The following is a 16372-nucleotide window of genomic DNA, read 5'->3' on the forward strand; positions in this document are numbered from 1 at the left end:
TATATTAGAAATTAACCTCACACACATTTTTTGTACCTAAAAAAAATATTTTCTTTATTTTTTTTTTTTTATTTTGGATTTTTTCTCAAATTGAAGTAAACAATAAATACACTGATATCTTACTCGCCCACGTAATATTTCGTGATTTTTGTCAACTTTACACTTCAAAGCTCACGTGTTTATTGAACGCTCCCTTATTTGTTTGCATCTGATGCACTGTTAAATAACACTGAATTTTTTGAAAAAAATATTAACATTACAATTTTTTTTTATAATTATTTTTGAACAGCAATCAGAACCTAATAGTCCTAAATGTAATAAATTATTATTACAATTTCTGTAATAGTCCGAGTTCGAAACATATTGCTATCTATATTTCCAAGTGAAAATCGTTGTCACTGCTGCCTGACATCAGGCTGCTCGAAGTGGGTATCGAACCCGGGACCTCTGAAACAAGTCCCGTCGCTCTTAACCGCTTACCTACGGGCGAGCCCAACATTACAAATAGAGTTCTTATTAATCATTTATCATTATATTATTTATTACATACAATGTATTTCATCCTTTTCAGCCATCCCGAACGCATGTCACCTGTTTGCAATTTGAGGTAGACGGAGACGTTGTCACAGCTGATGGCGATGGATTTATTACCGTCTACAGCGTGGACAGTGATGGTGCATATTTTGTCAGAATGGAGTTTGAGGTAAGTTCGTTACTAATATATATGGTATAGCGGGGCTTAATGATCCGCGGCGTAGGACACCACCGATATCCCAAAACCAAGTAAAGTTAAGAATTGTTTACCTTAACCATCGCCTTGATATGACGTCGCTATCAGGAGATTAACGGCAATGTTTGAAAAAAAATTAAAAAAAAATCTTTCGTTGTTAGGTTTTTTAAGTTGTGAGCACTGTTGTTTAGTTTACGAGACCTCAATATAATTTGTATATTTGTATAAGTGTACGGTATTTAATTGTTTTATGAGATGTATTATTGTTATTCTAAAATCAATTTTTTCCCGGATATAGACCTTTTGTCTCGGATTGTCTCGGTTTTTTAAAAATTATAGGCAAAATTTACGAAAGTTATGAAAATAAACGAACAAATGTAATTTTGTTTGATGAATGGAATTTTATAAATGGCTCAAAAGCAAAAATCGATCAATCATATAGATCGAAAAATATAATATATAATATCACAGATAAAGAAGAATTACATATAATCGAATAATAAAGTACTTAATGAAAGTCCGCAATTCGGATATAAAAAAATGATTCATATAAAAAACTATTAGAATTTTTGTAATTAAATTACTTTTCGCAGGCCTCTAATATTTTGAAGTGTCAGTTAGAGCCATTGACTTTATCGGCATGGAAAGTTTCATTAAAATCACCAAAAATAAATTTAACAAATAATTACGAAGAAACAAGGTAGCCAATCTTATCAGAACTAATCCAATAGATATTTTTTGAACAGTTTTTGAATTATATTTTGATAACTTACTTTTTTTATTTATTTTTATTAAATAATTTTGAAAATAGACTTACGATTTTTAGCGAAAACGTTGACGAAAAATTTTGAATTTTTCTATTCATTCTAAAAAACGGTTCTGCCAATTGTCTCACAAAACTAATCAACGGGAGTCCTTATTGAGCTTCATCAAATAGCTTTTAAATTTTTGAAATCGGTATAGCCGTTTTGTGAATTTTTTTCGACACATTTTTTTTATTACTAAATATAATTTAATCGTCAATTAACGAAATACCTACATATTACAAAAGTATCTTACTAGATTATTTCATAAAATTAATATTTAGTTAATTTATACCCATAATTCAATAAACTTTTACCTAAAAAGTGAGCAAAACTTTGCAGAAAGAAACAACAATGAATGGAATCTACATTGCCAATACTAAGAAATCGTGAAATATATTATTAAGTCTAGAAAGTTTCTCTTTTATTGTGTAGTATTTTGTGTTGTATTTTGAACTCTGCCATCTGATAAGAATTTTCCAAGTTTTCCTTCTAGCTTTTCTTATCGTTTCTGACTGATTCTAAACAACTGATATCAACCGTAAAAACACCATAGTTTAATTACCTATATACGAATATATGCCACTCATGTAGACCCATATATATATATATATATATATATATAAATTAAAATATATACATATTAGTGTTGAGCTCATAACAAGAAATTCTAAATATGAAACTGTTTTTAAAAAATATAGAATTTATTTACGACGTTTCGGAAACTATGTAGGTCATCTGTACAGATCATATTAATAAATAAAAAAATGAACAAGATGGATTGTATGTAACAATAAAAAAATTAATAGACTTTATAAAAATAAAATGATTAAATAAAGTTAAAATGACAGAACTAAGAAACGAAGATGTTTTTACACTGTATATTTATTTATCTCCTATTAATAAATTTTAAACTTGAAGTATTTAAATTCTAATACAAAATGTTAAATCGATAAAATATAAATCAAAGTTTATAACAAAAAAAATCTTAAGCAGGTATTCTGGTATATAATTTTTAAAAAATCTATTGTTTTTTCATATTTTCAAAGTTTAACTATTCAAGAACATGTGTACAAGAAGATTTTCCAAAATTTAAATTATTTTTGGAGATATGGCAGTTTGACCACAATTATTATCCTTGTCCTATGTTTTTTTTCCTCTGTGAAACTTTAAATGCTTTTTTCGAAACTGTCTTTTTCAATACGATACCCACGATTTCTCAACTTTTACCGTACCGATTTACTTGAAATTTTTACAAAATTTTCTTTACTTCATTAGGAATTACGCTCATTCTCGAATTACAATGTTTACTATTTATAAAAACTAGTGGTGTATGGAGTCGTGCCTTAAGGCAAATTGCTGGAACTTCCAGTACCAAAAAATTTTTTTTTAAAAAAAATATTTTTAATCTTTGAAAAATTTGGTTTTTGAGAATTTTGAAATTTTTAAATAAATATCGACTTTTTTGTAAAAATGAATTTTTTGAAAAAAAAAATTATATTTTGAAATATTCTGAACTTATTTTAAAGCAATTGCGGCTAGACCCGCCTTGTCGAAAATCTAATCAGCACGTCTCCCTTTCAATAGGAATCGAATGTTTTTCGAATAATTCAAATCGGTTAAACCGTGTTCCCGAAATCGTCGACGAAAAATTTTTATTTGTACACACACACACGCACACATTCACATACATCCATTTTTTCTAAGGTATGTCAAAATGCTCAGAAACCTCTGAAACGTAAAGATATATAAAAATTTTCATTTTCGATTTTTTTCGTGATTTTTTTCTGCTTGACCGCAGCCCATACGACAGGGACATTATTTTAAATTAATAATATATATAAAAAAATTCTTTATATTATTTGAAAGGCTGAAATTATGAGTATGATCAGTTTCCAAAATTATGAGTATGATCAGTTTCCAATTCTTTGAAACTTCTAACTTCATAGCCTTCCAAAATTAAAACTCTATGTATAAATTTTACATTTTCATATCTTTTTATATTTTCAAAACATAAATTAATAGCTTATAAGAAATAGTGGTAATAATACTGTTTGCCTTTTTACGGCCTTTTAAAAAGCGCATAAAATTCATGCCTCTAGACCAGAAGACTTAAGAAGAAACTACTTAGGTGATTGCTAACGTCACAATGATACACATGTTTTTTTCAATCTTCTATTATAATTTTATTATTTGAATAGCTATCGGAACGATTCTTGATGTTCTTTATTATTATTTCTTTTATTATTTTTTTCTACTACTTTATCCCGAAAGGCTATTTTATTGCAAAATGTATTTGGATCTATATTTTCATGTTAAAATGAATATCATTACTGATCTATATTAAGTAGTACGTAACGCGGGATTTGAACACGAAATCCTGTAGCAAGTAGTCTAGATTTTTTCTTCTTTACGAATGCCCCAATTCTTTTCAGTGAAAATATCACTCTCATATCTCATATTGGGCAGTAGAGAACGTAGTAAAATTAATCTAGACCTCGCATGCAAAACTGCATATGCCCGATTGATTTCTAGATCGAATACCAATTATAATGATTTCTAATGATAAATGAAATCTGAAGGTGTACGATTACTAAAATCTATCCTCGTGCACTAGTTCCTTCCTTTCCTTTCCTTTTATAACGATCGAAAGGCACGATATGCAAATCGAAAGTCACGCGTCATATCACATGCCAACGGTATTCTCATTAAAGGAGACCAAGGAAAGAAAGGATTAATAAGGGGGCTGATGGGTCGAAAAATTGCACATCTAACATTGCCTAACATTTGATCAGTCCTTCATATCAATACAAGTAAAATGTTTTTTTTAACCATTCAAATCCGCCGTTCCGTTCTCTCAAAAACTGAAAAGGCATTTTTGGAACTTTTTGTCCCGTACCTTTTAAACGACTAAACCTGGCTTTGTCAAAAACTAATCAATACCTTATCAATATGAATCGAATGCTTTTTGAATTGTTCAAATCGGTGGATTCGTGTTCTCAAATTGTCGACGGAAAATTGTATCTGCACATACATAAAAAAGCACACACACACAAAGACACCCATTCTCTTTAATGTATGCCAAATTGTACAAAAAGTTTTAAAACGTAAAGATATATAAATTTTTCATTTTTTTGCGATTACTATAACTTACCCAACGGAATATTAAATATTTAAATACTTTGATTTATTCTTTTAGGCACATAACAAAGGAATCAGTAGTCTGGTGATGTTATCGGAAGGAACATTGTTATCAGGAGGCGAAAAAGATAGAAAAATTGCTGCCTGGGATACATTACAAAATTATAAAAGAATTACTGATACCAAGGTAAATTATAAACTTGCCAAATACTAATTTTCAGAACTTGTCTTATTTTAATCAAATATTTAAATATTTCTTAAATATATTTGTCTAAACATACGTAAATGTCAGAATAATAAGAAATCTTCTTTTAGCTTCCAGAAAGTGCAGGCGGTGTTCGTAGTATTTATCCACAAAGGCCAGGAAGAAACGACGGAAATATTTATGTTGGCACAACTAGAAATAATATTATGGAAGGATCACTACAAAGGAGATTCAATCAGGTAAGAGATTTTAGTAAGACAGTCTTTAGTACCATTTTATATACACGCAGCGTAACATAGCCTTGCCATAATATTGGTCTACGACAGAATTGGTCCTTTAAATTGAGTAATTAGTATATTATAGAAAATGTATTGATCAGAAACATTGACAAAAAAAAACATCTCATAAATTATCAAGACGCTTTAAGATTCATATTACGAATTCTTTTCATACAACAACTTGTGATTTTTTTACTCTATTCTTATTACGAATTCTTTTCATACAACAACTTTATGATAATCATCAATGAAAATTATTATTTATTTACTTATTTTTATACGAATTCTGAATGGAATTAACAATAATAATTTCGATTTTCGACGAAACGAGCATCGAGCACCTATTTAGTTTATACCAATACTATTATTTTGCCGTGATCTTTTATGCGACATTTATGAATAATATTATGAAAGGATCTCCACAAAGGAGATTAATGTTGCTTTTATGTTGCTGAATAAAATGCAATTCTGTGATTAGATGTAATTTCATAATAATTATTAGGTCGTGTTTGGTCACGGAAGACAATTATGGGGTTTGGCCGTTCACCCTGACGACGAACTATTTGCGACGGCAGGACACGACAGGCACGTCGCTCTTTGGAGGCAACACAGGTGAGAATTGATCGAAAACAGGATCAGGCATTAAGCAATAATTCCATTTCATTTTTTTTATATTTCCATATATAAATTAGTATCTGCCTGGTAAGACATTCAGTAATTTTGGTGACAAATGTGTAGATATAAAATGCTATCCAGTAGCAGTCATTTTTAGTTTGAAAATAGACGAGATGAAAATACAGAAAAGTAATAATGAGTCTACATTACATGTTAATTTGCTAAATCTAAAGGGGTTGTTCTTTTGAGCATGCTGGTGAAATTTGAGGAAAGCGAGACTTTTGCAAGTTGGTTCGGATGATATTCTAGTGTAGTTTTGTACTTAGGGAGCGTACATTAATCACGTGAGGGAGAAGAGGGTCTACCAAAAAATCAAGTGTATTTATTTTTTACCTCAATTAAAAAAAATCTAAAATTTTTCAAAAAAAAAAAAAAAAATTACGTTTTTTTCTAGGCACTCAAAATACTCGTGATGCTTTGTAAAGGAGGGGGGGGTTAATTTTAAATATCATCATGTATCACCAAGCGAGAGGGAAGTCCAAAAATTCTTAAAAAACGCTCACGTGATTAATCAACGCCTCTTTAGATGCATCTCTCCTGATTTCTTCTGTTACCATGAAGATATTAAAGTCCTTGTGGATCAGCCAATTTGGGACATACTTGGGCGCCTCTAGTATTTTTTTAACAATTTTATTTTATGACTTCTGCAGAATGTTTATGTTGATTTGACTAACATTACATTTCTTTACCAAAATTTGTTTAACCATTTTGTATATAAAAAAAAATGACACTGTAACCAGTATATTCTTTATCAAAGTTAATGCAAAAACTTTGAAATAATTTAAAATATATAATTGCACCCGTTCTAACTAATTTGCTTCTTCCTTGGATTATTAAAATAAATAAATTATCTACTCTAATTTTTATTAGGCCGATATGGACTGTCCAGACAGCGCACGAATGCGTGTCACTTGCCTTCCACCCTGCAGGAAGCGCATTGGCGGCAGGGTCGACCGAGGGACACCTGATCGTCCTGAACACGGAAGCGGCGGGGGCCACCGTGGCCAGTGTCAGAGTTTGCGGTTCGCCCCTGAATGCATTAGGATACAATCAAGGTATAAGAAATAATATAAATCTAATTAAGGGATGCACTGCGAATGTAAGGTTTTGATTGAAAATAGGGTGACCATAAGTACTGGATTTCCATCTTGTGTCTCGGGTTTTTTTAAATGCAATGCTTGTTCTGGAATGTTTCGGGTTTACAAAAAGGATTAAAATGGATCGTTAAAATTACTTGTAAAAAAATATCAACTATCGATCAAATTAGTTATGGGTGGTATATTCATAACTAATGGAAGTTATGGAGGTACATCACCAAATACAAAGTTCTAAGTCGAGTTAAAATATTATATTAATAACCTCATATTAATAATTTCAAACTTTTATTTTCAATTTTGTGAAAATTAAAAATTATAGAACCGAACTTTTTGGCTGCCTGGTATGAGTGCTAATTTCTTCAAAATAATTATGAAGATTAGAAGAATAGACACTTTGAATTGAAATATAAAAATATAATGTAACATATAATCAAATAATTAGGTTTTTGCTAAAAGTCAGTAATTCTGTTTAAAAAAATGATTTGAAAAAAATTATTGCATCTTTAAATAGTATTTGTTATTTTAAAATTATATCTAAGTTATTTAGCAAAGTTCAAAAAATATATATTACTTTTAACAATTACACAATGATATATTAATTTCAAATAAAAATTAACGATGTTTTTTAAAATTACTAACGATCATTATAATATCTTAATATCCATTATAATATGATCAATACAATATACGGTGAGATCAATATATTCCAGATATTGGTGAAAGTTTATTTGATCTACTAAAAATAATTCATTTCATCACTCATCATATTGTGTAAATCATTTAGGTGTTAAAATTTGCGCAAATAAAAATGTAAAATATTATATATTTTTAAAGAGCTCAAAATGCTTTTCTTAATTTACGTAATTGCTAGGGTTCATATAAAAACCGACATTTCAGAAAACCGGTTTTAGAATTGTAAATTTCTCAAAAAACCGGTTTTAGCAGGTTTACGAATTTTATATAAATGTTTGCTTTCATCTAGTATATTTGTCATTTTCCATTTATACAGTAAAAACCAAATTTTCCGCTAAAAACGGAAAATTGGTTTTGGAAAACCGACAAATCCTAGTAATTATATATATATATATATATATATATATAGAATATGGACTGAACAAAATATGGAGAATTAATATATCTTATTCATAAATAGTATTGAAACAGTAACTAATATAATTAATTAATTTGTATGTATTTATTTCCCAGCTGGAGACATGGTGGCCATTGTATCTCAAAACGGTTCCGTATATTTATTCCGAGTTTCCCGAGATGGATTCAGTTATAAAAAATTAAACAAAATCAGAGGAACCCAACCATTAATACAATTAGATTGGAGCAATGATGGATTATTTTTGCAAACGTGCACGGCCGATTACGATTTAGCATTTTGTAAGTACTCAAATATGCTAATGTTAATTTCCAATCATATTTAAAAATTCCAATCATATTTAAATAAATATATTATTATTTTTTTTAAATGTTTCAGGGGATGTCAAATCGCTCTCCCCGGAAAAAAGTCCAATTGCAATGAAAGATGTGAAATGGTTGACTCACAATTGCACTGTAGGATTTTTAGTAGCTGGTAAGCTAAATCAGATTTAAAATTGACATTCAATTGATATTTTCATATATGCTCCGTAACCATAATATCAATTTAATATTGATCATTGATAAAGTGTACATATTCTTATCTTTTAGGAATGTGGAACAATCGATTCTACCCAATGACATCATTGATTATGACTTCTAGCAGATCATCTGCTCAGGATCTTCTAATTAGTGGAGATGCTGATGGATATTTAAGATTGTTCAGGTATATATACAATACACTTATTATTTTTTTGGTTAAAAATAAATCTCGAAAAAAATCTTATTGATTTATAAAAATGTTGACTTATAGACAGCAACAAAAAGAATAAGTAAATAAAAAAAAATCTTATTGTTAAAAAAAGCTGTCACATTTTTATAACCTCCAACTTCCTCTCCTAACCACCATCATACCCGAAAATTCCAGTCCATTCACTGGATTGGCATTCGATTTAGACATTCTAAGTGCAACCAAAAATTGGAAATAGGCGCGATACAACCAAACTGAAGAAAAAATATAATAAAAATGCTCTGCTCTCCGCATTCTGCAAAGCACAAACCAAAAACAACAGCTCTATTAGACTTTTCAGTAAAAAAGTAGTATGTACAGTATCTATCAAATGACCGGGAACTTGCTCAGCAAGATGGCGACAAGGTGCGCCGTCTTGGTGAAAATAAAACTGTTAGATCGTATTTGGGCTCACCCATAGGTAAGCGGTTAAGAGCGACGGGACTTGTTTCAGAGGTCCCGGGTTCGATGCCCACTTCGAGCAGCCTGTTGTCATGCAACATTGACAACGATTTTCACTTGGAAATATAGATGGCAATATATATATGTTTCCAAGTGAAAATAGCCCTCACCCAGGATTGCTGCACCATACTCGCCCTAATTGTAATAATGAAATTGTAATAATAATTTATCATACAGAGATGTGACAACTGTTTGGCTTGCCATATGTCAAACAGACTAGTATTAAGTCAAAATCAGCACAACAGCTTATAGGATTATTAGGTTCTGATTGCTGTTCAAAAAGTGCCATCTTTTGCGTGTCTAATGGAGGGGGTCATTTGATCTAAATTTTATTCTGAGTGAATTGTCAATAACTAGAATTATATACCCTAAATAAATCTTGTTCATTTTACAAAGTTGGCTAAAAATAGCGGTATTATTCAACCGCCATGCACATTGTACATATATATAAGAATTCTAGATCAGAATATCGCCTTAAAAATGTAGAAGAGAACTACACCAATAATTTCGTGTACAAAGAATCTATAATATGCAAATTAGCATATTATTTGTTGTTGAATAATTAATCGATTAGTGATTAGTAATTTTCTTTACTAAACTTTGCTCTAATTAAGCAAAAATGCGTAACGTATTAGGCAAAGGGACGTCTCGTTTGCAAATTGGCAAACATCTTCGCATAAATCATTTTAAATTCAATGTACGAGTATAATATCAAAAATAGTGGCCACATGATACCAATATTAATTAATCAATATCGACTTACCTTTTCCCCAGATACCCGTGCACGAATCCTAAAGCCGAATACTCCGAAGAGAAGGTGTACAGCGGGCAGGTGGCCTGCGCCCGTTTCCTCTACAACGACAGGAACGTCGTCACGGTCGGGGGCACCGACGCCTCCCTGATGCTCTGGGAGCTGGTCGAGGAATAGCAGGGACCCCCGGGGCTCGCTCACTACTGGCAGAGGTCCTCGCCCCTTTCCTATTTTCAAGAAAACGAGTCATTCACTCTATTAGAACTCACACTTTGATAATAATAGCTAATATAAGATGTTGGTTTATTAATTGATAATAATTAAAGTTCTCCGCGCGTTTCTCAAAGCGGTGGTACTCAATCGATAAGAGGAAAAAAATACTAGGGTAAAAGAAGTACCTACATTGGCGCACATTTTTTTATGCATTATTAAAATATCGATGTGTATTTAATGCTGTGTGGTGTTTTGAAATGGTATGTCGAAACGTATTTAAACAAAATTTTAGAAGGATAATATATATTTATAAATTTTTGAACCGTACATTAACTTCTATATGATTCTTTAACCCTTTCGCTACGAGAGCGTTTTCTGCAGGAGAGACACTGCTGTACGAGCCTGAAATCCATTCAGTATTTTGTTTCTTGACATTATGTTAAAAATTACTACAACAATAACAAATTAGAATTTTTAATCATTTAACTCAAACTGATAAATATTGAAGAAAAAGTTCGACACACTGTGTGTTTGTACACACAGGTCGTCAAGTGGATGTCGTCTATAGGCGACGCTTGTAACGAAGTTGTTAAAGAGAATTTTATCGTGAAGTTTTATTTTTACTAACAATAAGTACTAGTAAATATCTTTTTTTTTCAAATTTGTCACATAACCAATATTTAACCCTTTCGCTGCGGGAGTGTTTTTTGCAGGAGTGACACTGCTTTACGTAACAGCAAGCCGCCCATTAGTGCTAATGTACTTATGTAAATACCAAGATACATATTTTAAAATTTTTCAATCATTATCAATAAAAATGAACTTAAAAATTAAAAAATACAATTTAAAAGAACTAACTAGTAGTCCATGGCATCGTGCCTTAAGAAAATTGCTGGAACTTCCCGTACAAAAAACTAAATTATTAAAGAAGACATTGCAAATCTTCGAAAAAATTAGATTTTTGAGAAATTTTTAACACCATTTTTGACACTTTTTACCCGGCATCTCCAAAACTGCTACATCTGCCTTTGCCAAAAATTAATCAACACGTCTCCTTATTAATAGGAATCGAATGTTTTTTGAATAATTGAAATCGGTTGAACCTCTTTCCCGAAATCGTCGACGAAAATTTGTATCCGCACACACACACACATACATCATTTTTTTCTAAGGTATGCCAAAATATTCAAAAACCTTTGAAACGTAAAGATAAATAAAAATTTTCGTTTTCGATTTTTTTGCGATTACAATAACTACTACTACTTGCCAACCCTACGGGAAATTAAAAATTACAATGACGTATTAAAATTTTCAATAATTTCACTCTGAGGAATAAAAGTTGAAGCAATAATTGATACCACTTTATGTCGTCTATAGACGACATCCGTACACAAGGGTAGTCATGTGGATAAGCGAGGCTCGTAGCGAAAGGGTTAAGAAACGATTAAATACATTTGTGGAGCTTTATTTTCTATCAAGTAATAGCAAGTATCTATCCTTTTTTCCAATTTCATTGCAAAACCAATATTTAAAGTTGAATATCATGGATGAATTTACTTAAATACCTATACTACTGTAGATATGAAAAATCTTACTATTCTTGCAGGTTTCAAGTTATCAAAAATAAAGTGCCTCCAGTAATTTATAAAACTGGTTCATATATTTTGAAAACATCACCGTTTTAAAAAATTTAATTTATCATCAATTTTATATTTATTTTATAACGCGAAAAAATAGATTGACTACCATTGCTATGAACCGTTAGTGCAACAAAACATTGACTATATATTCGACCAATTGTATGAAAAATATGGGAATTAAATTGTGATTGAGATTATTTAAAATTGGTATAGTAGTTTCACAACGTTTTAGTCAAATATATAATCAACTAATTGTGGACACTTAATACTAAAATCTACAACAAATTTGCTAGTAAAAGTTATAAATATTCGATAGATTTGCTAGATAAATAGATGGACCGATATTCGTTCTGAACAATAAATTTAATCCTTTAGGTTTTTATGCTTAATTGCAGTTTTAACCCTTTCCACTCGGATGCCGCCGCTCGGGCGACAAAATACATACTAATTCCGGAATTAGCGAGTGTAAAGGGTTAATTTAACCTTTTGTGGGCCAAACTTTTGTTTCACATCCAAAAAATAAGGAAGCAAAGAACAGTAATTATAAGACTATATATGAAAAAAAACCGTTCAAACAATTTTTATGGTAATAAAATTATGCGAGTTTCAAGTCACATCGACCTATAATGTTTGCACTTCGGTGTATGAAAGTGTTATTTCTGGTTGAAAAGTTTAACAAAAATTAAAATATTGATATTGGTTATCTTGACAATTTCACAGAATTAAGATTTATGCGTCATATAATGAAAAAAAATCATATTTATTTGGTATAGTATAAAAAAATTTGTTATGTGACCTGAAAGCTATTTGGGCCCATAAAGGGTTAAATTGAATATATTTCAACATGAAACTAATTTTTACACAAACTTGTTACCAAAATTACATTTATAATATATTGCATAATTATCACGAATTTTTTATCTAATACGTATTAAAAATTGTTATAAAATGCAAAATAACTAGAAAACTTTGCGATCAAAAATGCATCACATTGTTGTGATGCCGAGAACACGTTACGTAAACCTTATTGATGGTCAACTGATTTTTATCATAAAAACATTTTCAATCAGACCTTATATTTCACAAATTAAACGTATCATAATTAGTAGTTTATTTATTTAATGATTGCTTTATTGCGAATAAATCAATCGCATTAAATGACCTATAAAGTTCTCTTCAAATTCAATATTTCACAACTAGATATTGATAAAAATCATATCATCACGATGTTGGAAAAGTCTCATTTTCTTGCCAAGTTTTAAATCTTATTTTTAATGATAATCATGAATATTATATGTCACATATTTAATATTTCGGCTCATACTCCGATAAAACAATATTAACACGTTAATCGCCATATCAGTCATATGAGTCTGACGCTTAGAAGTTCTACGTGAGCCATGTCAGGTATATATGTCTGACATACGTATTTGATAAAAGGGGGAAAAAAGTTTTAATATAGAATCATGTCAGTCATATATGTGTGGCATCAATAGTTTTTGATACATAAAGATTTCTTGGTTTAACCCAGCGGTTTCCAACCTGTGGGGCGCGCCCAATAACCCAACATTTTTGGAACAATGTTAAACAATAAACAAAAAACTAGTGGGGCGCGTGGCATCGTGTCTTAATGCAAATTGCTGGAACTTCACGTACCAAAAATGATTTTTTTCTTTAAAGATTAACTTTTGAAAAAGAATTACTCTGAAAAAATTAGATTTTTGAAAAACTATAAATTTTTGACAAAAATTTACTTTTTTTTAAAAAGACTTTTTGAAGAAAAATTTATTTTGAAATGTTTTGGAAATTCTGAACTTTTTTCAAAGCAATCGTACTGGTTTAACTGCATAGAAACGAAATATTGAAGCGCGTAAGCGCTGCGTCGCCGTCTAACACATAAACACTGGTACGGAACCCATAGGAATGTAAACAAAATTTATACTTATTGTTAAAATCTCCATAAAATATCTGATAATTTGATGTGCATATGTCCAATGGTCATTTCTGACCGCCAAATGGCATTTTTTTTTTACTTTTTTCGCTAGGTCTCCGAAACCGCTAAACCTGCCTTCATGAAAATCAGTTGTTCATCTTGTCCGTACAAGTCAAATGCTTTTTGAATTATTAAAATCGGACACTCCGTTCTCTTAAAAACTGAGTTACCGTTTATGGCACTTTTTGTCCAGTATCTTCGAAACGGCTAGACCTGTCTATGCCAAAGAATAATCAGCACGTCTCCTTATCAACAGCAATCAAATGTTTTTTGAATAATTCAAATCGGTTGAACCGTGTTCCCGAAATCGTCGACAAAAATTTGTATTCGCACACACACACATACAAGCACACACACACATACACAACACACATACATACGTCCATTTTTTCTAAGGTATGCCAAAATGTTCAGAAGGTTTTGAAACGTAAAGATATCTATAAATTTTCATTGTTGATTTTTTTGCGATTACTAATTATAACTTGCCCTACGGGAAGTTAATAATTAGTTTTTACGCATATTTTTACATAATATTGCATATTAATTTGTAGTTTGATAATATTAGTTAAGTATTTACAAAATTAAATTAAATTAAAAAAATTAAAGTGAGCGCAACAATTTTTTTATGAGAGCAGGGGGACGCGGTACTAAAAGGTTGGGAACCACTGGTTTAAATACTTAATGCTCGCTTTTTTTTAAATTTACTGGCAAAAAATCATCATTTTTTTAATATTGCAATGTGTTTAAAATGTTATTACTATGGGATAAACAATTTAAAAAAAAGTATTGAAGTTACCGAAAATTCTTACATTAAAATATAATTATTTATTATAGTAAAATATAACATAAAATTTTATAAATTTCTTTTCGTGATCCCATAGTCCAACAATTTGCGATAAATTTAAAAATTCCTATGAACAAACCGAGTTCGTTCGTAAGCATTAAGTAATTAACTAAATTATTTATTATTTATAATAAAGTTTTACCATGGCCCATGTAAAAAAAAATCTGATAACATCGTAGCGATTAACGTGTTAATATACGATATATTTAAACTAATTACATTTTAAAAAATTTATTAACGTTTTTAAAATTACATATATTCATTATTATTTAACGGATATTTATTATTTTAAAATTTTTTACATGCGAATTTCTCGTCTCGAGTTGATGCACGCTGTCACCATTTTATTCACAAAATTTAATGTCTGTGCAAAACCACATGGGTAATAAAAATATTATTTCTAATATGTATTAAACACTACATCAATTTATTAGGTAATTAATTTAATATTTAATTCAATAAGTAATGAATTTAATTATTTATTAATTGCGGAATACTTGATTAACTTGATTATTTATTAATTGCGAAATCGCGAATCACAATTTTACAAGAACATGTCACTTCCGAGCAGAATATAATCGATCACTAAACTTTATTCCGATTTGTCTTTCTATTACAATATTTCCGAAATGATCCGACGTGTCCGACATCATCCGACAGAATAATAAAATATATAACTAATATCCTAAATATAGTGGAGTTCATAATGCATATTTACTGAAATTTTCGTAAAAGTTGTCGAACTTGATGTTTTTAATAAATATAACATTTTATTTGTGATATTTTGAGTTAAAATTAAAAAAACTAGTTGGTACTGGTATTTTGCCTTGAGGCTAGTTACATGAACTTTCCGATATTTTTAAATAATCGACTTAATCAATAAAAAAATATTAATTTATGAGTGATTAAAAGTATTCCGAGTGGATTTATTACACATTATTGAAAACGAACGAACCGTATTTTCTAAAAGCAAATTTTCAAAAATCAACAATTTTTATAATTTAACCAGTTTCCGTAGGACTTTAATGGTTTAGTATGAAAACATAAACTTCTACTTCAGGAAGTTAATAAGAATTTTTATTTTATTTTTTTTATTTATTTTTTTATTTGAAGTCTTTGTTTATTTTTTTACCATCAATATCGACTTATAGACTATAATGTGTTATCTGTTAAAACTTGCAGTAGATTAAAAAAATATTTCTATATAATCGAATTATACAATCGCAAAGTTTCGTTTTTCGTTGTTCAACGTTTTTGTCAAAGTTACCTTTAATCGTACTAGTATGAGTACCTTCATGTTTTACTTATTTTTAAACATTGTATACTTTATTTATATTTTCTAATGTAAATTGTTCTCTAATACAACACCAATTCTATACCAATGTGCAAGAACAAGTAAGGTTTGCCATATGGCATTGGCAATTGCGTAAATCTTTTGACCATGCATAAATTTCGCAAACAGAAGGCGGGAAATTTAATTAGAATCAACACGGTAAAATTCGATTTTTACAACTTTTTAAAAAGTTGCTAATATACCATAATATTCGGTATACCATAATATTCGGTAACATAAATCATTTCATTCCTACTTCAAAATATTTCTTATTTTAAAAAAATGCAAATTTTAATTTACCAAGCAAAATATCCATTTTGCAACCAATTCT

The 16372-nt window shown here is 29.8% G+C and overlaps 1 protein-coding gene across 1 annotated transcript in view; it reads left to right on the forward strand.

Annotated features, from left to right (window-relative positions):
- LOC113374749 (echinoderm microtubule-associated protein-like CG42247) overlaps positions 1 to 10195 on the forward strand; it is a 94166-nt gene extending 83971 nt beyond the window's left edge. Inside the window, exons 14-22 of the mRNA XM_026614721.1 lie at positions 572 to 703; positions 4733 to 4861; positions 4990 to 5118; positions 5660 to 5769; positions 6703 to 6887; positions 8136 to 8318; positions 8416 to 8511; positions 8628 to 8742; positions 10042 to 10195. Of these exons, the coding sequence (XP_026470506.1) occupies positions 572 to 703; positions 4733 to 4861; positions 4990 to 5118; positions 5660 to 5769; positions 6703 to 6887; positions 8136 to 8318; positions 8416 to 8511; positions 8628 to 8742; positions 10042 to 10195 (1233 nt within the window). The remainder of the gene's footprint in view (positions 1 to 571; positions 704 to 4732; positions 4862 to 4989; positions 5119 to 5659; positions 5770 to 6702; positions 6888 to 8135; positions 8319 to 8415; positions 8512 to 8627; positions 8743 to 10041) is intronic.
- The last annotated feature ends 6177 nt before the right edge of the window (positions 10196 to 16372 follow it).

The sequence above is a fragment of the Ctenocephalides felis genome, unplaced genomic scaffold, assembly GCF_003426905.1.
Source record: "Ctenocephalides felis isolate EL2017-DRISC unplaced genomic scaffold, ASM342690v1 CF-g0.4_SCAFFOLD_01886, whole genome shotgun sequence".
Taxonomy (NCBI): Eukaryota; Metazoa; Arthropoda; class Insecta; order Siphonaptera; family Pulicidae; genus Ctenocephalides; species Ctenocephalides felis.